Source organism: Olea europaea, chromosome 21 (genome assembly GCF_002742605.1).
Source record: "Olea europaea var. sylvestris chromosome 21, O_europaea_v1, whole genome shotgun sequence".
NCBI lineage: Eukaryota > Viridiplantae > Streptophyta > Magnoliopsida > Lamiales > Oleaceae > Olea > Olea europaea.
Window position 1 is genome coordinate 4,274,994 of NC_036257.1, and position 27,217 is coordinate 4,302,210.

The 27,217-nt window shown below is 34.7% G+C and overlaps 1 protein-coding gene and 1 pseudogene across 1 annotated transcript; both read left to right on the forward strand.

Annotated features, from left to right (window-relative positions):
• The first annotated feature begins 10,549 nt into the window (after positions 1-10,549).
• On the forward strand, positions 10,550-11,966 carry LOC111370018 (annotated as a pseudogene).
• A 6,008-nt stretch (positions 11,967-17,974) lies between these two features.
• Positions 17,975-25,346, forward strand: LOC111370019 (probable leucine-rich repeat receptor-like protein kinase At2g33170). Its single transcript, XM_022991732.1, has 6 exons — positions 17,975-18,182; positions 21,173-21,244; positions 21,966-22,035; positions 22,622-22,711; positions 22,953-23,010; positions 25,107-25,346. The coding sequence occupies exons 1-6, from the start codon at positions 17,975-17,977 to the stop codon at positions 25,344-25,346; spliced, it is 738 nt and encodes a 245-aa protein (XP_022847500.1).
• The last annotated feature ends 1,871 nt before the right edge of the window (positions 25,347-27,217 follow it).

The window sequence follows — 27,217 nt, forward strand, 5'->3', positions numbered from 1 at the left end:
AGGTTAGTTTAAATGTGCCTTAATTTTTATTTTATATTTTTTTGTTTTCCCCGATTTTTCTTTTGTTCTGACAACTGCAGAATGGGGCTTGACCATACTTGAGGGCACTAACTAGATCCTCTCCATCCCTACCGCATCATGTAAGTTGTGTAGTAAGAAAGTTTCTTCAGTTCTATGCAAAGAGCTGGGTCTAAAATCGAGGATGAGCCAGGTATAGCACAGTAGTTAAAATCATATAAAACAGGTTCAGCTGTTAGGTTCAAGGGGTTTACCAAAATTTAAGCCATGGCACATTTGCGAGGTTTGACTGATATTAGTAGAGTAACCAAAGACAACAGTGAAGTGCAAGATTCATGAACCTAAAGATTTCTTTACAAACTAAGAAGGGGGCCTCCAGCTCCTAATTTTGGATAATCACAAATCTGTAGCTAATTAATTGATTCTATACAAAATTGCCTAATTCTATTCTCTTAAAATGATGCAATTATATATGATTTATGTTTCCAGAAAAAGATTTCTAACAGCTCACACCAACACTCCTCCTCAAGTTGATGCATACAGGTCTCTGATGCCCAACTTGTCAAGTGAGTTGTGAAAGTCCTTGCTTGAAACTGCCTTTGTGAGTATGTCTGCTAGTTGATCTTCGGACTTTACGAAAGGAAAACGAATTGTCTTTGCTACCAAGTTTTCCTTGATGAAGTGTCGATCTATTTCCACATGTTTTGTTCTATCATGTTGAACCGGGTCATGAGATATGGCAATGGCAGCTTTGTTGTCACAGTATAGATCCATCTCAGTAATAGGAACAAAGCCAAGTTCAGCGAGCAGTTTTTTGATCTAGAGGAGTTCACAAAGTCCTTTTGTCATTCCATGAAACTCCGCTTCAGCACTCGATAATGATACCACTTTTTGCTTCTTACTTCTCCATGTAACGAGATTACCGCCTACAAACATGAAGTAGCCTGAGGTAGACCTCCTATCTGAAATGTTCCCTGCCCAATCTGCATCTGTAAAGCCATCAACTTTCAAGTGATCATTCTTTGAAAACATCAGTCCCCTCCCTGGTGAGGACTTTAGATATCGAAGTATTCGAGTCACAGCATCCATGTGGTCTTTGCTAGGGCTATGCATAAACTGGCTAACTACACTTACGGCATAGGCAATATCTGGATGAGTATGAGACAAGTATATAAGTTTGCCAACTAATTTTTTATATCTCCCTTTATCTGTTGGCACTTGATCTGAACACTCACTCAGCTTAAGGTTTTGAGTGATAGGAGTATCTGCTAGTTTACATTCCAACATCCCCATCTCAGCTAGCAAGTCTAGCACATATTTCCTTTGGGATAGGAATATGCCTTGTCTTGATCTAACCACTTCAATTCCCAGAAAATACTTGAGGCCTCCCAAGTTCTTTATCTCGAACTCAGACGCTAGCTGTTTCTGAATTCTGGAAATCTCTTCTTTATCATCCCCTGTGATAATCATGTCATCCACATACACTATCAATGCAATTACTTTGCCTCCATTATGCTTAAGAAAGAGTGTATGGTCTGAGTCACTCTGTTTGAATCCATATTTCTTCATTGCCACACTAAATCGTCCGAACCATGCTCGAGATGACTGCTTCAATCCATATAATGCTCGCTACAATTTATACACAACATTTTGTGAAGACTCTGTATAGCCCGGAGGGAGGTCCATATAGACTTCTTCTTTGAGGTCGCCATGAAGAAATGCATTCTTCACATCAAGCTGATGTAGTGGCCAGTCAAGATTAGCAGTGAGGGACAATAGTATTCTAACAGTGTTTAGTTTAGCAACTGGTAAAACCGTCTCTTGGTAGTCTATCCCATATGTCTGTGTATACCCCTTCGCGACTAGCATTGCTTTGTACTGCTCAATGGATCCATCTGCCTTGTGTGTGATGGAAAATACCCATCTGCATCCTACTGTCTTCTTTCCTTTAGGTAATGGAACTAGTATCCACGTGTTATTCTTTACTAGTGCCTCCATCTCATCTTTTATTGTTTGAGTCCATTTGGAATCTGATAAGGCATCCTGAATTCCTGTTGGAACATGATTAGAAGAGAGAACATGTACAAAAGCTTTCAGTGGATCAGATAACTTCGTGGTGGATACATAGTTGGCAACTGGATATCTTGATCTTCGTTTTTCAATGTCTGGAGAGTATCTGCTTGGCGGTTTGCCTCGATTATGCCTGAAAGGTAAATTATAGCCACCAGGAGTATCTAAATTGCTTATATGTGAAGGAGTGCTTACCTCAGAGATATTCTCAGGAGATGGGCCTGCGGATACTGAAGAGAAAGGGGGCTCTGGTTCGGTGGAGTTTGGTTCAGCTTCTACAGTTGGTTCCGGATCTTGAGTCATATCATTCTTTAAGTCAATATCTATCGGAGTTGTCTCTATCTCAGTATTATTTGACCACTCAAACTTCGACCAACTCAACTCTTCATCCCTTGTCTCCCCCTGAAGAGGAGAATTGGATGTTGGAGAAAAAATGTGTCAGACTCCGAGAAGGTAACATCCATAGTTACATAGGTCCGTTTGGAGGATGGATCATAGCACCGATAGCCCTTTTGATGTGTAGCATATCCCACAAAAAGACATCGGAGAGCACATGGGTCAAGTTTTGTCCGTTGATTCTTGTGAAGATGTACATAGGCCACACAACCAAATACTCGAGGAGAGAGCATTAGAGTTAGTGGTAGAGCAACATGGGATGATAGGACCTGGAGTGGAGTCTTAAAATTTAAGACTTTAGAGGGCATCCGATTGAGTAAGTATACAGTTGTGGACACTGCATTAGGCCAGTGACAGTTTGGAACATAGGTTCCATGAAGGAGAGCTCTTGCAGTTTCAAGAATATGTCGATTTTTCTGTTTAGCAACGCTGTTTTGTTGAGGGGTTTGAGGGCAAGATGTCTCATGAATGAGACCGTGTTGTTCAAAGTAAGTGCGAAATCGTTGGTTGATAAATTTACCACCATTATCGGAACGAAGAACTCTTAGTTTGGTAGAGAACTGAGTTTGAATCATGGCATGGAATGACTGAAATACTTTGAACACTTCATCTTTATTTTTTAGTAGATAGAGCCAGGTCATGCGAGTGTAGTCATCAATAAATATAACAAACCAACGAACCCCAAACCTTGTAGCAATAGGTGAAGGGCCCCACACATCTGAATGTACCAGGGAAAAAGGAATACTACTTTTATTCATGCTTGATTGATAAAAAGTGCGTTGACTTTTCGCTAAAATGCAGGTATTACATTTAAAATCAGAAACTTCCTTATTCGAAAAAAGGCTAGGTAATAAATGCTTTAAATAACCGAATGATGGATGCCCAAGATGACGATGCCACATCCAAATCTGTCGTTCCTTCACATTACTCTGAACATGATGAGTGCGACCGACACTGAAATCCTCCATGTAGTATAACCCCTCTCTCTTAGTACCACGCCCAAGTATCTCCTTGGTGAGAATATCTTGAAGAAGACAAAATGTTGGATAAATAAGTACCACGCAATTTAATTCAGCCGTCACTTGACTTACAGACAATAATTTATGTGAGAGTGATGGAACAAGTAAAGTGTGGGATAAATGTAGAGAGGGAGACAGATATACAGAGCCAGCCCCGGTGACTAGGAAAATAACTCAATTTGCATTCGCAACCCTGTTGCGTCGAGATGAGGTCCTCTGAATAAAATCTCTTTCATCATAAGTCATATGGTCAGTTGCCCCGGAGTTAAGTAACCATAAATTATTATTCTTGTCACTGGAGGATGTAACACAAGCTAAACCAAAATTACCTGGTTCTGATGAGAGGTTCGTATCCTGAAAATAATCATTTTCAAGAATCAAAGATAGTTGAGAGTCAGATGTTGCCACGGCCGCCTTGCCTATTCGCTTATTGGTGCCCGTCCCATTTTTGTTCTTTTTTTCCTGCAACTCATGCCACCAATCGGGGTATCCATTAAGTTTAAAGCAGTTTTCTCGTGCGTGCTTGTTATTTCCACAGTATGAACACTTAATTTCCTCATCCAAACCCTTTAACTTATTTGGCCCACTTTTATTTGGGCCTCCACCACTTTTATTTGGGTCTCCTTTTAAAGAATTTATTCCAGCAATAGCAAATGATTCCATCTTCACGCCTTTGGTTGCCAAGATCACTCCAGGAAGACCATTGTCGGAGTTTGTAGAAACCATGACTGCTTGTCGCAGTGCCTCACGACGGACGTACGCATACGCCTGCTCAACGGTAGGAAACGGGTCCATATGCAAAACTCCACTACGGATGCTATCGAGACGTTCATCGAGCCCATCAAGGAAGGTGTAAATTCTGTCTTCCTGGGTCAAATTATTGAAGTGGCGGATTTCAGCGGCACACTTCATCAGATTTGGGCGACGGAAGTCAATTTCGCGCCACAACCCCTGCAGTTCAGTATAATATTTCTCCACAGATCCGCCTGCTTGTCTTAGGCGACTCACCCTTCATCGAAGATCATAGATTTGGGATTTATCATTCCCATCAAAGTATGTAGTGGCAATAGCATCCCAGACTTCATTAGCAGTGTGGAAACGAATGAAATTGCCAATCAGAATAGGGTCCAAAGAATTGATAATCCATCCCTTGACAATGGCATTCTCAGTTCGCCATTTTTGGAAGGAGGGATCAGTCGGTAGGGGTGGAGGTGTATCTCCATTAATGTAACCCAGTTTATCTTTCCCGGAAATATACATTTCCATAACCTGGGACCATAGGCCATAGTTTGTATCATTCAATTTGATACCAATCTGGGGCGAATTTCAGTGAGTAGGGCTGATATGTGTGTCTTGGTTAAGGCTTCAGAAATTTTGGTAGAAATATCTGTAAGAATAGCATCAGAATTAGGTAAAGATTGGCTGGGATCGGTGATGAAGTTGGGGTCTTCCATGTGTTTATGAAAATGTTCACAAGAACCGGGCTACAGGTAACTTGAAGAAGAGGAACCAAGACCATGTGTCCTGCTCTGATCCCATGTCACAATACACACAAGAGGTAATTTTCATTCATACGGTCAATAGGTGGGTTACAGAGTTTATATAGGAAAAAAACTCCTAATTTTGGATAATCACAAATCTGTAGCTAATTAATTGATTCTACACATAATTGCCTAATTCTATTCTCTTAATATGATACAATTATATATGATTTATGTTTCCAGAAAAAGATTTCTAATAGCTCACGCCAACAGAAAAATGCAGTTAAACCGATTGTATGTATTCCTGAATAGTATAACTGTTCTTCTTTTAAGTCATTATCAACCTTATGCTTGCAATCTTAAGCATAATCTATATAAGCTTTAGTTGTTTCTGAGTGCACATTAATATTTCCTTTAAGCTATGTTCAATGCTTTATCAATAAATTGAGAGAGGTTGGTTCAATTCTAGGGCTACTTAGATGCTGCCTATAAAAGATGGACATAAGTGCCCTTTAGGACCATCCTAAGGCAATAAGAATTTTTTATTCCAGTCTTGGTTGATACTCTGGTCTTGGTCAAGCACACGTATTATGTAATGTTTTCATAGTTAGTGAATTGTTTCTTGAGTTTTGTGAATTTAGTTATTGTGGTTACTTAGAGATTTTGTTCTAGCAAAAGAATTTTGATTGCATTACAAAAATGAAACTGCCCATAAGACAATTGCCCATAAATTTGACTATTCTCAATTCTTCACCAGTTCTTGGTATTCTTTATGAATTAACGAGTCTTGCTGCCAAGTTTTCTGGTGTTGTTTAGAATAAACAAAAAATTAGATGGTTGTTTGTGGTTGTTTGTGTGTTCGTCATTTTCCTAAATGCCACCACGCATCATACTTTGGTTTATGCATAACAATAATGTTGAACTTTCTGATGACTTTAGGCGCTGTGGTTTCACCAATTTGTGTAATGCCACTAACTGAGGATAATATTGAGACGGTATTGAATGATGTGAGGCCTGGCCTAATGGATGATGGAAGGAATGTGGTTCTACATGAGATCGATGGTCTTGTTGTAGTATTAAAGCTCCAAGAAGCTTGTGGGTGGTGCTCAAGCTCAACAATGACCCTGAAAATGGTGATCGAAACTCGACTGCACAATAAGATCCCTGAAATAACAGATAGTTGACATGGAAACTGGTCTCGAGTTGAATGAAGAAAATGTAGAGAATGTAATGGAAGAACTCTCCCTAAATTTGAAATATTTTTTCAGTTTCTAGAGGAAGATACAATGCTAAGAGACTAAAAGAATACATAATTGCATCATAAGTTCTTTTATTTATTTATTATTTTTTTTTTTACTGAGTTGAGGATGTCCCCAGGATTGAAAAATCATCATATTTTTCCGTCTTTTGAGATTCCAATAATTGAATGGAATTTTTGAATTTCCTTAGCCTTGTTCAAATAGTGTTGAATTTAAGATTTAAAGACAGATATTATTTTATTTATGAAATAGATTTTACACATTTTTGGACACATTTTGATTATATGGAAACACTCCTCACTGAAACACTCCATTGCCTCACTATCTCTCTCTTTCCCACTCTTTCTTCTTACTCTCACTCTCTTCACCCACATTTCACCATGCACCATCCCTTATCTATGGAGGTAAAAATTTGTGGTGACAATTCTAGATCTCTAGGTTAGTAATAAGGTAATATTACAAATGGCTCATAGAATCTTCTAGCATAATAAATTGCATGTGGGTAAATCATGAACAATAGTGCACTAACTAGAAAATTCTAGATTTTAAAGTTGGTGAAGATCTTCAATTCTCCTCTTCAGCACCAACTTTTCATTTTGACTCTTCTTTTTCGTCACGCAAACTTTGCCTTGACAAATTTTGAAGTCCTCGACTTCTCGTTCAGCATGTCTGCTACTTCAAATATTTTTTCTTCCTCCATGCTTTCTTCTTCATTGATTTTTAGATTGGTGTACTTGATGCTTGAAATCTCATGTTCACCCGATTTTCTTATTTGTGATTGTAAATTTGTACATACCTTAATATCTTGTTGTTTACTTTGTATAATCGCATATGATGTTGCCTGATACACATCCATCTGCCAGGAATTTTTTATTACGCTAATAGACTTCTTCTCGTCACTTGATCCTTATGCATCTTTTGTTTTCTCGAGACTTTGTTGCGCTTCTATGACATCTTCTTGCAATTTGTCTTCCATTTCCTTTGAATATAGTAGATTCACCCTCTTCAGGTGTCTGCTCCACCCTCTGCGGTGTCTCAAAATAATATACTTCTTCAAATGCCTCTTCAAAGTTTGGTAGTTCATCCCTTTTTAGAATCCACCAAGAAGGCTCTTCATGTACCAATGAAGGTTGTTCTAGCCAACCTTGTATTGCAGTAATAAAATTTCGAAATTCGAGTCTTAAATCATGTATAATTATTCTTCTCATTCTAAACTCCGAAATCTTACTTGAAGCGTTTAAATTAGAAATTTCACTACAGAAATATTTAACTTTTCTTAAAATATTGACTTATTGTCAACTCTCCTTGAGTAATTGAGAGAAGTTCATTCTCCAGAAGCTACAACCTCAAATCATTTTCTTCGAGAACAATGAGGCCAAAGTGTCTCGTGCTTCATTTGGTGTAGTTTTGTCTCTTATGTGCTCCGGCAGTTTTTTTCGATTGTTGTTTTTATAACAAACAAAGCCTTACCTGCTTTGATTCTTCACTTTTTCAGAGTTCCGACCTTCTCTAGCAGCGTCACGTCACTTCCACCAAATACTTCCCACAGGTCATGTCCTTGGAAATATGACTCCATGCAAGTTTGTCATGTGGTATAATTATGATTATTGATCTTCTCTAATCCACCTACCACTTGTAGATCGTTCATCGTGGCTTGATTTACCTCATCGTAATCAAGCAAGCTTTATAAAAGCTTCACAAACTCCTTTTGTGCACGAACTCAAGAAGCTCAAAAAATTATTTCCCGACTGCCTAGATTTTAAGACTTAAAGGAAGATATCATTTTATTATGAAATAGATTTTACACACTTTAATTATATGAAAACACTCCTCACTAAAATGCTTCACTTACTCACTATCTCTCTCTTTCCCACTCTTTCTTCTTGGTCTCACTCTCTTCACACACATTTCATCACGCACCATCCCCTATTTATAGAGTTAAAAGTTGGTGGTGACAATTCTAGATCCCTCTAGCTTTAGTAATAAGATAATATTACAAATTGGACATAGAATCTTCTAGCAAATAAAACTGCATGTGGAAAATTAAGAACAATAGTACACTAACTAGAAAATTCTAGATTTTAAAGTTGGTGATGATCTTCAGATAGATAGCCAGGAGGGCAAGCATGTCGAAAGTGACTTGAGCTAGTAGAACTAATTAATCCAACCATATCAAAATAAGTAGCACAGCCAGTGGCGGAGCCTTACTCTTGAATTTGGGTGTTTGGAGCAAAAAAAATAAAAAATAAAAAAGTAGATAGAATTATGCAAAACCGATAAAATATGAAAATGATACTGAAGGTTGGGTACTGAGAAGTCCAATGTTGGAGGTTGATGTATTTTGCAACAGATATCTAAAGATTAAGATCAATTGGGCAAATTTTACACAGAAAAGGGTGTGTGCTTGGGTGGGTGGACGGGGGGTTTCCTGCTTAATTACTGCTGCAAAAAATAATAGGCAGGTAAAGATACATTTTATGTCTGTCTCTAATTTTAATGTTCTCGTACTGATGCACTTTTTAATCTTCATACAGGTAACTGTTGATGTCCCAGATATTCGTGGAAGAACAGAGATCTTAAAGGTCCATGCTGGAAATAAGAAGTTTGATTCCGATGTATAGCTTGAAGTGATAGCCATGAGGACACCTGTTTTTAGTGGAGCAGATCTTGCTAATCTCTTAAACGGGGCTGCTATTCTGGCTGGTCGACGTGGAAAGTCTGCAATCTCATCTAAAAAAATTGATGATTCAATTGATAGGATAGTAGCCGGAATAGAAGGAACAGTTATGACAGATGGCAAAAGCAAAAGTCTCGTAGCATAACTTGAAGTAGGCCATGCCATCTGCGGGTAATTGCTGTAAAGAAGTTCATCTATAGATTTTATTTTTTTTATTTATTTATTTTTATACATTAGCAATTTGGCCTTTTTATCATATTGCTTTTGTCTCCTGTTGTCTGCGAACTATGAGCTGTAGACTAAATTCTCTGGCTGTCTCACTATCACAAATCGGGCCACACTCTAGGCTTCTTATGTTACAGTTATTTTAAATCATTGCTTTCTCACACCTAGCAAACATCTTATTGGACCAAACCAACATTCTCGGGACAAGCATTTGCTGGGCTGAGTACTTGAAAATTTTGCAATGATTATTGACTGAGCTCAAAAAATTTTATGTCCTGTCTTGGGTAAACACAAGCTGGGCTTAATGCATGTGGCACTTTAGTATCTAAAATTTAAATAACACTCTACTGTTATCAGAGCTGGCCCTGTGGCCAGGCAAATGAAGCCTGCGCCTTATGCCCAAGACCATAGGGGGCCTATTTTGGTCCAAAATTTTTTTATTTTTTTAAATATTAGAAGAAGGAAAAGGAAAATAGTTTTTCCATTAATTGTTAGATGATTGAGATATTTGTTTGTTGTTCTAATGTTAAGTTTTAAGTTGACAATATGTTGCTTAATATATCGTTGAATTTTGCATTTACGTTGATTTTGAGGGACCTAATTTTTGAACTTTGCCTCAGACCCCAACAAACACAAGACCGACCCTGACTGTTATGTTAGTAGAAGTATAAATGAGAAGTTAAACACGCTTTACTTGTGAATGCATGTGATCACACTTAAAATACAACCATTTATAAGTTATGCTTCCTTTAGCTACAACAACAAACTTGGCATCCAATAAATTTGGGATCAGCTATAGGAAAGCTTCTTGGACATTCCGTTTTGTTCGTACACATCTACCAAGAGATCTAAGGTAACTATTATTAGAAACTACTACAGGCCAAGATGATAATTTTTAATCTACACCTCTCTAATTTTCTATACCAAAGTCTCATCACTCTTACATACGAGGGCATCTTTAAATTGGTGCAAATTACGACCCAAGCACCAAAGTCTTCTTTCTTTTTCCTCGGCATCATTTCTTGTCTTATCCATTTTATTATTATGACCCAGCATCCATCTTAGTATCCTTAATTTTGCTATATACATTTTATGAATATCTCTACAATTAACAGCTCAACGCTCGGAGCCATAAAACATAGCTGATCTAATTAGTGTTCTATATAATATGCCTTTTAACCCTAGCTAGTGTTCTGGAATAAAGCTCTCGTTTCTTTTTTCTTTTTCGATCATGTCTCTCTGAGTTACTTAGAATATGAATGTTCAATTCATATACTTCAGGGTATAGATTCTTGATTTCTTTCCAAAAGCGAGTTCTACATACTACTTTCTTTGTTTTTAATAGAATCAAGTTACAATCATCCATGTTTTGCTTGTGTTGTCATGCTGAACGCTAACTCCAGGGCATGATCCTGTTCAAAAGGTAACCTTGGTACCGCGTGGTCAGGCTTGTGGTTTGACCTGGTTCATTGCTGCAGATGACCCCTACCTTGATATCCAAGCAGCAACTCTTTGCCGGAATTTTTGGTGGGCTAGGTGGAAGAGCTGCTGAAGAAATCATATTTGGTGGGGGCAGCTGGTGATCTACAACAGATTACGGGTTTGGCCAGGCAAGTAAACATTCTATTTCTATTCCTTGTGGTCCAGGATTCTGGAATAAATCATTAACTTAATTACTGGATTATTAACTTGGTTATTTTATTAAAACGTTATGATTCCTTGTAGATGGTTGTCACTTTTGGCATGTCCAAACTAGGGCCATGGTCGCTCATGGGCTTCTCGGGTCAAAGTGCCGATGTCATCATGAGAATGATGGCAAGGAATTCAATGTCAGAGAAACTTGCCCTGCAGATGACCCCTACCTTGATATCCAAGCAGCAACTCTTTGCCGGAATTTTTGATGGGCTAGGTGGAAGAGCTGCTGAAGAAATCATATTTGGTGGGGGCAGCTGGTGATTTACAACAGATTACGGGTTTGGCCAGGCAAGTAAACATTATATTTCTATTCCTTGTGGTCCAGGATTCTGGAATAAATCATTAACTTAATTACTGGATTATTAACTTGATTATTTTATTAAAACGTTATGATTCCTTGTAGATGGTTGTCACTTTTGGCATGTCCAAACTAGGAGCTATGGTCGCTCATGGGCTTCTCGGGTCAAAGTGCCGATGTCATCATGAGAATGATGGCAAGGAATTCAATGTCAGAGAAACTTGCTGAAGATATTGATGCTGCCGTTAAGAGGATTTCAGATAGTGCATATGAGATTGCGTCCAGGATTCTGGAATAAATCATTAACTTAATTACTGGATTATTAACTTGGTTATTTTATTAAAACGTTATGATTCCTTGTAGATGGTTGTCACTTTTGGCATGTCCAAACTAGGGCCATGGTCGCTCATGGGCTTCTCGGGTCAAAGTGCCGATGTCATCATGAGAATGATGGCAAGGAATTCAATGTCAGAGAAACTTGCTGAAGATATTGATGCTGCCGTTAAGAGGATTTCAGATAGTGCATATGAGATTGTCTTGAGGCAAGTCCGAAACAACCGTGAAGCAATGGATAAGATAGTGGAGGTCCTTCTTGAGAAGGAGACAATGAGTGGAGATGAATTTCGAGCAATGCTTTCAGAATTTGTCGAGATTCCTGCTGAAAATCTCTTTAGTCGGTCACCGAACAAATTCCAATTGCATAGCCCTAATTGATCTGATGCTCTATGCGATTTTTTTTGCTTCAGATATAGCAATTCCCACAGAGAATTTTATGTCCAAAGATTAAGATTTATAGCTTTGTATTTCGTATGAAGATTAGTGTAGTCAATGGAGTGTCTTTATTAAATCACCAAATCTTTATTTCACCATCTTTTTTGATAAGTTGTGTTGAGAATTACTTTGCAAGTGGCCGGCGATGTATTAGTGCATTTTCTCAGGATCATTGGAGCCCAAAGGAAATAGATTCTTTGTTTACCTATAGATTCTGATGTGGTTTCATAATAGTTTATTTTAAAATAAAAATTGTTAATAAAAAATCAATACATTTTGCATGTGAAAGTGTGTATTATGTTGATCCCAAAGGCGATGGAAGATTGAGATTAATGACAATTATGAAATATTCAAGATCGCACCCCGAAAACAAGATTAAAGTAAAGTAGAAAAAGAGAAACTAAACAGAGAAACGATGAAATTTATTAAACCGAAATATGAAGAAAATAATACAGAATAGCAATAATGCTTCATTAAAACTGATAAAGGAGTCTCTAATTTATAAGTCACGTCCATAAACCTAATAAAGTCCTAAAAGGTAAGAAAATCTAGCATTATGTTAAAATTGCGTAAAACGAGAAACCCGCGTGGGAAGGATTTTATTTCCTTATTTCACGGATTGCACTTAATCTCCTTTCTAAATAGAAGTCCAATATGCTAATAACAAGAATCTAACCCAATTTTGAGTCACCAAACTCAACAATTTCCACCTCGATTCAAATTTCGATGCAACGAACGAAACTCCTAGATTTCAAATCTTTCTGCAACAAAATGAATTGACCAATTTCCTCAACGCAATAACCAAAAAAACTCCATCACCAAACCCAAATCCTCTGGACGGTATCCACAAGCAACACCCGAACCCAAATCCCGGGTTCCCAAAATTCTACTGAGTAATTACTGTTGACCAAACAGGGTCAAAACACACCCTGTAACAGAAACCATACCACATACTGGATCAGAAGGCCCCTTGCTAGAACTGTCACCTTCAACATCCCCTAAAGCATTCCAGACATTATTGACACCACTGTACCTACGCTCCATGAGTCCAACCATAGCAACTAAACACAATGTATCCGCTGAAATTGGTGGCAAAGCAAGATCACTAACGCTCTTCTTAGCAATGTTCTGAACCGACTCAAAGCCCATCACAAGAGGTACTATACTAACCTGAATATCCACCACAGTACTGAACTTGTCCAGATGTCTTTTAATTGGTTTTGCATCCCCCTACAAGATGTACAACTAAGACTTCTTCTGTCCCTCCAGCACAACCCGGACACCCCTTTGGACTTTCAAGACTCCACCTCCACCAGAGAATTTATACCCTTTTACATCCAAGACACTCAATGGTATGAGATTCTTTGTCAAGTCTGGAACATGGCAAACCTGATAAAGTGTCCTCACTGTCCCATCTTGTAGCCTCAATCTGACCCGACCAATTCCTGCAACCCAACAAGATTGATTATTTTCCATGACAACTCCACCTTACTTCACCGTCTCATATGTCTGAAACGAAATCCTATTGGAATACATATGATATGAACATGCAGAATCCAAATCCACTCCCCAGGTTTAAATTCCCCATCAGATACAGCCAACATTATATCTCCATCATCCGAAAAATTCTCAACAATGTTAGTCTCGTTACCTGATTATCCCATATGATTTGCATGTAAATCACTTTTAACCTGCAACTCGTCGCAATCTTTTTTAATATGTCATTTCCTCTTACAGTAATAACAATACACATTGCTGTACCTTCGATCTATCCCTCCATCGATCACTATGAATAACCAGAGCATCCCCACTCCTAGATGAAGGATCTTTAACCAACAGCTCCATCTTTTCCTTTGAGAACAAGGCGTCATATATCTTCTCAATGGTCAGGGTGTCACGACTATACAATATACTATAACAAAACAATGAAAAAAACTGCGTAGCAAACACAATAGGATCAAGGCCAGATCCTTTTCATCATATTTTCCTCCAACATCTCCAAATTTGCAACAATCTCCTTGAACACAGCAAGATGGTCTTGCAGTGACCCTCCTTCCGCCATTCGATAGGAATACAGCTTGTGCTTTAAAGTCAATTTGCTCGTCAAACTCTTTTTCATACACAACTGCTCTAACTTGAGCCACAAAATAGCCGTCGTCTTCTCGTTCAAGTCATCTTGCAGAATACTATTGGATAAGTGAAGATGAATCTGCACTAGAGCCTTTCGATCCCTTCGTTATTTCTCCTCCATAGTTTACTGGCATCCTCTCAAAATCGAGCAAAGCATCGTCAAGATTCATCTGTGTCAACACGGCCCTCACATTTACTTGCCATAGCGAAAATCTTATATGGCGATCCAGCAACGGAATTTCATACTTTAACGAATTCATCCTTGAAAAATCTCAAGCAAATCACAAAGAACATGCAACCCATGCTCTGATACCACTTGTTTATTCCAAAGGCGATGCAAGATTGAGATTAATGACAATTATGAAATATTCAAGATCGTACCATGAAAACAAGATTAAAGTAAAGTACAAAAAGAGAAACTAAGCAAAGGAACGATGAAATTTATTAAATCGACAATATAAAGAGAATAATCCATGACAGCAATAATGCGTCATTAAAAGTGACAAAGGAGTCTCTAATTTATAGGCCATGTCCATAAACCTAATAGAGTCCTAAAAGGTAAGAAAATCTAGTAGAATTAGGTTAAAATTGTGTAAAACGAGAAACCCGTGCGGAAAGGATTTCATTTCCTTATTTCACGGATTGCACTTAATCTCCTTTCTAAGTAGAAGTCCAATATGCCAATAACAAGAATCTAACTCAATTTTGAGTCACCAAACTCAACATATTAAACATTATATTTAAATCAATAAATGTTTATTTTCTAACCGTTTGGTTTTTAGATGTGATGGTTCAATATAAGATAGTCGTGAAATTATAAATGTGACATATATGGATAACTTGATGTTGGGATGCCGCATGAACACTGCATATTTTTCATGCTGTCAACAAAATTCATGTTTTACAGTTTATGAAAGTCGATGTTGCAATATAGAAAAAAAATAAAAAATAAAAATTGAAACACTTGTTGATTGATTTACTGAGCTTATGTTAGGCTTACGTTTATAAATAATGGTGTCTCATATAGTCTTGTATGGTAACACTTGTTAAACTTTCTAAGATAAGGGTAGGGATGCCTCCAGCAATTTGGGAAAATTGGAAAAAAACATCTAAATGAATGATTTGTGAATAGTAATTAAATGCAGTATCACTAATATGTCATTCTTCATTAATTCTTGAAGTGAAGTCAGCAAAAGTTACTAAAACATACTAAATTTTGTGAATCATCATTGATGGAAATCCTACCAGTGAATCGGTGATTACTAAACTCAACATCATCAGAATGTTGTTGGTGGCAACATAAACATTCAGCAAAAAACGGTGAAAGAAAACATGGAAGAGACTTTGCAAAGGCAACACAACTAAAGTATCGTCCCTGCATTTTATAGTAGTGAATAATTTTGCAATTAAGAAATTTATTTATTTATTTATTTTTTGTAAATGATTTTGCACTAATGTATTGTATAAATTTACATTTATTTTTGTGAAAATTTTGAATTTTAATATTTTTTCCATTAGTTATAAGAAATTATTTTATACTACGAGGATAAAAAATGCAAAATATACGACTTCCCATCACGAGCCAGCTAACACAAAGAGACATTATTTTATACTGCAAGACGGAAAAAAAGAGCAAAACATACTACTGAAATTACAAGTAGAGAAAATATATGAGTCTAATGCTAGACCGATAAAGAAATATAGAACATCCGGCACTGGATCTGATATGCTTTGCTTCATCGTACATGAAAAAAGAGAGCTTTAGTTGATACACTCGTAAAAGCTCCATTCATGCCCATTTATATTTCAAAGAGCCCATAATTCTACTCAAGAGGATGGAGGCTACTTTCAGGACATTGGTTGTGGCAATTTCTCCATATAAGTGTCCTCATTGTCTTCATATCTATAATCTATAATATGTTAAATATCACAATGAGAATAATTTTTTGGACGATTTTAATCATACTATGATTCATTTTTTCTATAATACCTTACTTTTCATTTTTCAATATATAATAAATACTACAAAATACTCATCATGTATTAATTTCATGTTATTAATTCTCAATTAATTAACATTCACATTAATATAGATTCAATGAATCTTGATTTGATAAATCTTGACCTACATAACTCTAGAGTTATTAAAGATGAATTTATTTCTATTCATAATCTATAATATGTTAAATATCACAATAAGAATCTTTTTTTTGACGATTTTAATCACACTATGACTCATTTTTTCTATAATACATTACTTTTTGTTTTTCAATATGTAATAAATACTACAAAATTCTCATCATGTATTAATTTCGTGTTATCAATTCTCAATTAATTAACATTCACATTAATATAGATTCAATGAATCTTAATTTGATGAATCTTGACCTACATAAATCTAGAGTTATTAAAGATGAATTCATTTCTATTCATGTATTTAGAAATTTTAATATTTATTTAAATTCATGTATTAAGAATTAATGCTTATGTACCAAATGTAGTAAAAAAAAAGGTTGCCCATTTGTTTCTTCATCTTAAAAAACTTAAGTAATAGAAGTTGAGTTTTGAGATTACAATTTTCTTCTCTTAAATTTCTATCCTAATTTTTTCCTTTAATTCATTTGAAACTCATTAAATTCTCCCAACAAATTGGTATCAAATGTTACTTTTACAATACTTATAAAGTATTTCTGAATAAAGTGCAATGCATATTCAACTTTGACTAGTATAGACCAAAAGTTGTAAAATATTTTATAAGAAAAATTGAGCACTTTTAATAATGAATTTATAAGCATCAAGCTAAATAATTTAAATTATTTGTTCTTAATAACCACAAAAACCTTTCTTTTGGATATAAAAAGATAAATAATAAATAATCTTTTTGAAACGGAAATTCGGGCCGTATTTCATGACTGCCTAAGATTTACACTTCTAAATTATGCACACTTTAAGCTATTTTTATTTTCTTAAGAAAATCTGTGCATTCTACTAGAAAATGACGGAGTATTGATGGACAATGAAGTCTCCAAAAGTTAATTATTTCTTTTGGATTATTAGAAGAATGAAGCCTCCATTTGTGAAAAATACTTCCTCAATTTCCACAATAAAAGATAAGGAAAAATCTCAACATCCAATGAAATAATCTTTCAAGTTTCATAGTCAAGCATAGCTTGTTTTATTTTGGAGAAAGTGAAGATCGTAATGGTGTGATGAGCACCACTCCCTTGAGATAAATCCCCAACCAACACATTAACCCTAAATTACCTTGTACACTTATCTTGCTTAAGCTTTTATTTTTTTTATATATATCCACACACACTTACACTTATATCAAACTAGTCATTACCAGCCCGCTCCCAATTACCTTTATGCATTTCAAATTAGCCATGGGAAAGAATGTCATCTTTATGTTGCTGGCAATGGTCTACTTACTTATCAACATTGTTACATCTCTAAATAGCTCCACTGATGAGTATGCTTTTCTAGCTTTCAAAGCTCAAATAACTTCTGATCCAAATAAAATCCTGACAAAAAATTAGTCGCAAGGAACCTCGTTCTGCAATTGAATTGACATTACTTGTGGCAGGAGACATCAAAGAGTTAGGGCTTGAATCTAGCAGATATGGCTCTAGGAGGTACTATTGCTAAAGAAATTGGTGAACTCTCTTTTTTTAGATCCTTAATTATTAGCAATAATACTTTTTCATAGGTTTATCCCTAATGAAATTGGTAAGCTCAGGAGCTTCAAAAAATAGAGATGCAGTACAATGAGCTAACTGGTTCTATTCCACCAACTTTTGAATTTCTTGAAAATCTATTGAAGTTAAACATCTCCCATAATGGACTCACCGAAAATATTCCTCACAGGATTTTCACCCTCACTTCTCTGATTGAAATTAGTTTTTTTAAACAATAGTCTCTTAGGATATCTACCTATGGATATTTGCTTTAATCTTCCAAAGCTAGAGAGGCTATGGATTTCAATGAATCAATTAAGTGGCAACATTCCTCCAAGCTTGGGAGCTTGCATGAATCTTAAACTACTTTCTCTGCAATACAATAATTTTGCTGGAAGCATTCCAACAGAAATTCGGAAGTTGTCAAAGCTTCAAGTTCTCTATCTCGGACAAAATAATTTGATAGGTACGTTTAAAATATTGTTCATATACATACATCTCCCACTTCACTCCATAATTATTCCAAATTTTTTGACAATTGACTAGAATTGTTGCCCAATAACATCATAAAACATCTCTTACATGTATAATGAAACTGCGTGTTTATGCTCGTGGAGTATGTCCTTTAACGTAGCTTCACTAAAAGTTATGTGCGTTATAATCCCTAAAACATCGATTGTGCATTTTGAAAAATGTGTTTCAACATACATAGCATTTTCCAATAAATATTAGAAATAAATCGTAATAACATCAAATCCAACATACCCAATCAGCTTTTATTGGAGATGGATACGGCTAGTGGCTAGCTAGATTATAATATTTAGTCAATATTTTATAATCTTTTCATCATTAATTGGAATATTTTTTTTAATTTGTTAGTTTGAGGACATAGGAGATGAAATTTTCAGCTACAAAAACACTAAATTTAAAATGGCCGTACATAGCATCAATTTTTATGCTGCTAGAAAATCTAAAAGAACTTTGAGTGACAACCTAGGTATTTTACACTCTTTTGACTAATATACTTCTGTATGTATAGCATTTTTCAAATAATTATTAGAAATACGTCATGTAACAATAACTTGTACTTAATTATTGAAATCAAACTAATTGGTACTTCTTCTCTTTCATTAGATCTATATTGTGTTAATTTAGCATTTGATATTTTAAAATCCACACGTTCTTTAAATGGAATGACAATAAATATTCCAAATGAAATTGAAAACCTATCAGCACTTGTATATTTGGACTAGTGGCACAACAATTTCTGTGGTACGTATCAAGATCTCCTAAACTTATTTTATATATTTCAATGTTATAAGAATCATAAAGTGTAACTAGACATCAAAGCCAAGTTTCAAGCCATTATGAGCCTAAAGGGCTAGACGGCTAGGGCTTGATTCATGCCTAGATGCACTTTTTACTTTTTAGAATATTGGTTAAATTTATATTACTTTATTTGTTGTCCTAATAAAAAATTTATATTGAAGCTTAAAAAAATTGTCATATATAACAAAGATTTTTATGCTGATGGAAAATCTAAATGAATTTTAGGTTACCACCTAGGCATTTTACGCAACTTTGACAAATAATTTGCAACATGTATTCATTTTCCAAATAATGATTAGAAATACATTATGAAACAATAACTTCATGGGTACTTAATTATCGACTTCAATGTATTTCGTCTTTCATTAGATGTATTTTTGTTAATTCAACATTTGAAATTTTAAATGGATTAAAAAAGAAAAAGAAATTGGAAACCATGGCACTTGTATTACTAGATTTGCTTCAATGGTACGTATCTAGATATTTGAAATTGTATTATATTAAATTCAATGTTCTAAAAGCTTAAAATATGACTAGATGTCAAGTTTAAGCTTTGGAGTTACACTAGCCTACACGGTCTAGGCATACAAAAACGTACCTTGGGGCTAGGTGATATGGCCAACTTCATGCCTAAACGCACCTTTTAGAACACTTATTAAATCTATTTCAATTTGTTTATTTTGTTTCGTGTCAAAGATTTATATCAAGATTCTGAATTTATAATTTTCATATTCAACAAAGATTTTAATGTTGATGGAAAATCAAAATGAACTTCAGGTTACCATCTAGGTATTCTACATTGTTTTTCAAAATGTATGCCATCTTCCAAACATTTATTAGAAATACATCATGCAACAGTAACTCCACAGGCACTTAATTATCGAATGCAAATTAGTAGGTACTCCTTATCTTTCTTTAGATCTATTTTGTGTTAATTTAACATTTGATATTTAAAAATATATTTCTCTAAATGGATTGACAAGAAATATTCCAAATGAAATTGGAAACCAATCAGCAATTGAATATTTGGATTTTGTCGTCCAATAGTTAGAGTGGTATGTAAATACATCTCCTAAACTTGTGTCATATATTAAATTGAGTGTTTTAAAAATAAAAGCTTGACTAGATGTCAGGCTAACCTTCTAGCTTTTACGAGCTCAAATGGGCGAGCATATAAAAGCGTACAGCGTGGCTTTCTGGCAAGTCTGAGTTTTCTGCTTAGATGCACTTTTAAAACACAAATTAAATATATTCAATTTGTTTATCTAGTGTCTAGAAAGACTTATACCAAAACTTTAAGTTTAAAATTGTCATGTATGTCGAAGATTTTTATGCCAGTGGAAAATCTAAATAAACACTTTTCCACCTATGCATTTTACACTCTTTTGGCAAATGTTTTTCGAATTGTGTGGTACTTATCAAATAAGTTTTAGAAATACAGCACAATCACCTCAAATCCTAAGTACCTAATATGATTATACTTCCTAAACTTTTCAATATTAATTGAAATGATTTTTTGTTTTATTTTTAGTTTCTTAGTTTTAGGATCTAGGACGCAATATAAGTTATGGAAATTTAAATTTATAATGGTCACCTTTAACAAAGATTTTTATGTTAATGGGAATCTAAATGAACTTTAGGCTATCTCTTAGCCTTTTTACAAATAATTTTCTAGCAACAATAACTTCATAGTTACTTATTCATCAACTTCAAATTAGTTGGTAATCCCCTCTACCATAAGATCTATTTTGTGTTAATTTAACATATGATGAACTTTAGGTTCCCACCTGTGCATATTACACTCTTTTGACAAATTGTTTTCAAAAAAATATGGTATCTTCCAAATAATTATTAGGAATACATCATGCAACATAACTTCATAGGTTCTTCACAACAAAATCAATTTAGTTTGTACTTCTTCTATTTCATTAGTTCTATTTTGTGTTCATATAACATTTTAAAATCTATATGTTTAAATGGATTGACAAGAAATATTCCAAATGAAATTGGAAATCCATCAGCACTTAATTATGAACTTGAAATTATCTGGTACTTCTCATTAATTACATCTATTCTGTGTTAATTGATTCGATAGTTTAAAATTTATATGTTTAAATGGATTGACAGGAAATATTCTAAATGAAATTGGAAACCTATTAGCACTTGTATATCTAGATTTGGGGAATAATGGTTTCAATGGTATGTAACTAGATCTCTTAAACTTTTTTTATTTATTAATTTTCGTATTCTAAAATGCACGCTGTTACAACCCTAAATGTATTAGGCATTAAAAACATAAATTGTTACTAGGCATCATGATGTAGTATAGATAGATTTTTCAGCAGAATTTAGAATTGTAGCAAGAAGAGAAAAGAAGAAAAACAATAAGAAAGCAAAGGAAGAAGCCACCAAAAGAAGACGACCAGGAGAGGAGAAGAATCAAGGGAAGGGGAGATTGTGGGCAAAGCCAATCTTAATTCATTTCATTCATCAACTAAGTTTTGTTTTCAATTACAAACTATATAAATGGACAAATCAACAAAACTAAAGCTAAGGACTTGAGCCAACCCATTAATACAAACCCAACTCTAAATAAAATAAAATAAATGATCCAATAATAACAAAAGGGTAACATTTGCATCAATTCTCCCGGAGTGGAAGAAAAACTTGACTCTATCGAGTGGGCAAATCACAAATGGCTGCAGTCGAGCTCCGAATCATAAGCAAGGTGGATGTACTCATGCCATGGGGGACTATCTATCTTAAGAACCGAATATCAAAACTCCATGATTGATAGCAATCAAAAATGGATCTTATCCCCAACAATATGATGTAACCAATGTGATATGGGCAAAATTCGGCTGACTCCAATAAATTTGGATCAAGCTACTGGAGTTTCTCTCTAGGATTCTATGTACAGTCAAACTCAAGTTGATCTACCCAACAAATAAGGAAGCAGTAAATCTTTCCATCATTGGTCAGTACAATCCGTTAATTTAATACATAGAAAATGATTTAGTGTGGGAGGTCCCAGGTGACGATAGAAAATGATCATTAAAGGGATTAAAGTAGCCTTTGTAAGCAATGAAGTCCTTAATAGTTAAAATAGAGTGGTGGCGAAAATGTGATAAAAGGTCAATAATATATGTATCTGGACAAATATACTTTAAAATTTTAAAGGACCAACACTAAAGGCTTGCAGTATAACATAATCCTCAGTATTAAATTCAATATGTCGATTATGTAAATCAGTTTGAAGTTTATATGATGTATTACTTGCTTCAAGTTGTTTATTCGTCTCAATATGTAAGTCATGAAGATGAAGTAGAAATACCTTAGCTAACATCAACACACTACCATATAGGGACATGGGAATAAGGTCTAAAGGCCTCCTAGACTTATAACCATTAATAACTTCACAGGGACTCAAATTTGGAGATCTGAGTATAGAATTTTCATATGCAAGTTGAGCTGGTGGAAGGATCAAACCACAATTTCTAAGATTTTACAGGACTATACACTTTAAGAAATTGTGAAGACATTGGTTAGCAACATTAGTTTGACCATCAATCTCAGGGTGGTCTGCAGTGAAGAATTTCAATTTAGTGCTAAAACTAGGCAACATGATTCTCCAAAAGTGACTAATGATATCATCAGCCTCTTTGGGTTAGGTAAGAGTACAACATACAACACCTAATATAGAGGTGTCGGGAACAAGGGGTATGATATCTAGTTTCTCCGAAAGAGTTCGGATACTACTTAAGGAGGTGTACTCTATATCTCCGAATACCACTTAAGGTGGTGTACTCTATATCATCCAAGTCATCAAAATCTTCAAGTTTAGTTTCATAGACTAGATCTTCTAATGGCTCATATATTACATTCTTTCATGCTTCAATAACTAAAGCTCGGCTAAGATATTTGGAAGGGATGTGGCCAACGCCCTTATAGTTGAAGCACTGCAAGTGAGAAGAAGTCCTTAGAATTTTAAGAATTTTACTCTTATTTTCCAACACATGAGGAATATTAGACGGGGAAGGTCTTATAATAGACTTAAAATGAGGTGGCATTGATGAGATGGATACATGGTTGGCACCATGTTTTCCATATGGAGTACCAATAATCAACTTGTAATCTCGGGCTAAAGAGCAAGCGTGATCAAGAGTAGTGACTCAATGAAGGAAAAGCTCACGCCTAGATCATCTCTTAGACCATCTTTAAACTTACTCAAAGTCAGGGCCTCATCATCAATGATATAACATTTTATTCGAAATTTTTCAAACTAGGCAATGTACTCAGTCACTAGCCGATTCCCTTGTGTAAGGGTATTCCATTGGGTAAAAATTTCAGGATTTGAGCTACCAACGAAAGTAGGGAAATCTAATTTAATGTCTCTAAAAAAACACTGCTTATGACAAAGGAGAGAACGAGTATTGTGATAGTTATAGCCTCATTCTCGCTCACGAATCTAATCCCTATCCCTACGATCATGCCTAAAATATTTTTGATCACCTTGTCAACGATGATATTGTCTATTGTGGGACACTTGGAAATTATTAACATCAGTAGAATGAGGGATTTGCTTAAAATTATTCAAACTGGCAACTAGGCACCTACTCTCTTCAAGAGTAGCAATCATTTGGGATTGGATAACAGCTATTTGTCAGGTGAGTGCATCGAATAGTGAAGGATCCATGGTTAAGGTACTGACACTAAAAGTGATAAGACGGTCATTATGCAACTACATGCAATGTATTAGCAGCTAAATGACTTCAACTGAGATATTAATGAACAATAAGTACAAGCAATAGAAAATAACAACTTGAGCATTTTTTATTTTATTTTTCAATTTTGGGATTAAATAAATTCAAATATGGCAAGCTAATATTGATATATGTGAAATAACAAAACAGGGATCAAATACTAATAAAAAATCTAATCACGTAAAATAAGCGAGATAAAAGTGGAATTTAACACCATTAACGGATCCAATAAAGTAATTTTAAGTAAAAATAAAAAAATAAAACTAGAATAATAACAATACAAAAATTTAATCAATGCAATTTAAAATGAAACAGGAATACAAACCAATAACAAACAGAAAACGCTGATTCCCTTTTTTCTTTTCTTTTTTTGTGTTGAAGTAGCTATGCCAATCAATCGGACTAAAAAGTACCTGCAAGATAATGTTAGAAAATTCACCCTTTTTTTTCTACCTTTCTTCTATTCTCTTCTCTTTCCTTTCGCTTCTCGAAATCAACTATTTTATTTCTATGAGATTCCAACCAAATAAAGGAAGAAGTTGACAATAGAGGATAGGTTACTATATGGATTGGGCTAGGTAAAATAAACTTTATATAGTGGGGTTGGGTTAAGTGTGATTGAATCTGGGTAAGTGGATCAGATAAAATTTTGGATTATAGGTATTGGGCCTATTTTCATTGGATTGTTTAGGAGGAATTAGTGAACCCGGCCATCTTCCCAAAGTAGCCTTTGACCAGATTTAAGGAGAAGGAAAAAAGAAAATTAAAATAATTAAATTAAGCAAATTAAAATAAATAATTAAAATATTAATATAAACAGTTAAATTATGAATAAATTAAATTAAATAAATAAATTATATAAAGAATTAAATACTAAACAACTAATATCCATAAACAATGAACATAATTACATAATTATTAAAATAAATAATTAAATTAAATATTAATAAAATAATTAATATTTCTTTACAATCATTTCCTTTATTCCATTTTCTGTCGATTATTGCGTATAGTAACAGTTTATTAGTTTAATTTTTTTAATGTTATTTTTATCCATTATCTATTGCACATGGTTCTCACATTTGAAATTTTGCAAGATGGAATATTATTTGGACGATGTCGTCAGACAAATTCCCCACAAAGTTACGTCAAACTGTAACTTTGTTAGCTTCATTTCAGTATTAGATTTACTAGATGAAGAGCACGCGAACATACTACGTTGATCCTACTTATGGCCATTGTATTCCTTACACGACGTAAAGTTTTCAAGGCAGCTGCTCTATGCATTTCTATATCAGCTACTTAAGCCAGTCGATAGAGATGCCCACCATTTTGATCTTGAGGGCAAGGTAGCGATGTTCTCTATATTTGAGTTTGTTCTCATCACTGGACTGCAATGTACAGACGAAGAAGCAGTAAGGGTTCGTATTTCGAGGAATAAGAGGATATTGAATGAGTATTTTCATGGACAGACGACAGTTACTTTGGCGCAGTTGGGAGAAGCATTAGGGGATGCAATTAGATGTCAGATAAGTTGAAGTTGGGCTTGGTACTTATTCTTGAAAGCATGCTCAAGTGTCATCATAAGAAGACATTGATTGACATTTTCCATTTAGAGGTTGTTGATGACATTAATACCTTCAACAACTATTCATGAGGACGAAAATGTTTTATAGATACCTTATGCGTCTTTAGAAAAGGGTATTCGATACCTTCAACATTTCAATGATCGCACACTGCTTTTCACTGGAGATCGTATTTGTTGATTCGACTATTTATGTGTACAACTTCGACCATAGCCGTCTGACACAAAATCAATTGGAGCAAATACTAGAGCTGATGGCTCTGATCATTCCCATGATGGATAAACCATGCGATGATTCAAGTAAATGACAAATTAGCCATTGTACAAAACATGACAACGACGAGACAAGGAATATCGGAAGGATTTACCAGTTTTTAATTCAAAAACTTATTTTTTTAACTATATGGAACGAACTGATATATTATTATTTACTTGCAGGGGTGATTGTGGATTATTCGCAATAAAATATATTGAATTTTTTAGTGTTGTGATACAATAAATCAATCTTGGATAGATATGTAGAGGTTGAAGTTAGCCTGCGATTTGTATGAATACAATTGTGATCCATAAATATTGTGTACGTTGATTTTTTGTAAATACGATGTAATTGTAAATATTGTCAAATTTTTATAAATGTTATACGTTGATTTTTTATAATTATTAGGTAATTGTAAATGTTGTCAAATTTATGTAAATGTTATTCGTTGATTTTTTTAATTTTGAGATAATTGTAAATATTGTCAAATTTATGTAAATGTTATTCGTTGATTTTTTTAAAATATGAGATAATTATAAATATTCTCAAATTTATGTAAATACAATATGTTGATTTTTTAATTACGAGATAATTGAAAATATTGTCAAATTTATGTAAAATAATTAAAATAATGAATGAAATATTAAACAACTTATTAATTACGAGATAATTGAAAATATTGTCAAATTTATGTAAAATAATTAAAATAATGAATGAAATATTAAACAACTCATTAAAAATTGGTAAATGTTAAATAACAGACAAAATGTAAAAATAGCAAATAAATTTCAAATTTTATTACACATTCATTAAATTGTTATGTAATGGAATCTGACTTGTGCAAAATCGACGAGTATGCCCTGTTGCGACACACCTGCCGTACTTATGAGGTTGAGGAAATTCTCTAGTGGATGGTAGTCTAGACGTGCGTGTGCGTCCAGGAGTACGTGGTTTGACTCCGGGTGGCAACACATTATTAAGTGAGAGAATGTGGTCAAGAACCTTTCACTTGACTTCATTTAGTACAGGATATATCGTTTCGGCATACGATACTCTCCAATAATCAGCCATGTAATAATAACTATATAAGGTGTGTGCTGAAAATCCTCTTTGCATATCCACTACTACTGCATGCGTACATGAAAAACTTTTCAACTGGAACTGTTTACACGTGCACTTGTTATCATTAAAGTCCACGATATATCCAATATTATGTCCACATCTCACGGAGAAGCGAAACTGGTCCAGTAGTTCTGCACATATCTTTCTCGCCACCTCCAATGTCTTGAAGAGTTTACTTCCTGAGTCGGGGTTAACATACTTGTGCAACTCTGTGATTCCTCATGTCGATCATGAAACTACTGCTGTAGCTTGTTACGAATGTGATCTATTATTGCGAGTACTGGTGACTCTCAATCCTTCTTGAATAATACATTGAGCAATTTCGCATTGTTCGACGTCATCATATTGTATTGACGTCCTAAAAAGTGTGATCGTGCCTAATGTTTGATCCCCATCTCTGTTAAATATTCTCATACAGCATGTGATTTACTTTCTCTTTCGACCAT

Coding starts and splice junctions, on each gene's coding strand:
- LOC111370019 (XM_022991732.1), top strand. CDS start 17,975: ATGGATATTTGCTTTAATCTTCCAAAGCTAGAGAGGCTATGGATTTCA. Junction 21,245..21,965: donor GGGGAATAATGGTTTCAATG/GTATGTAACTAG, acceptor TTCTATGTACAG/TCAAACTCAAGTTGATCTAC. Junction 22,712..22,952: donor GATATCATCAGCCTCTTTGG/GTTAGGTAAGAG, acceptor CAATAACTAAAG/CTCGGCTAAGATATTTGGAA.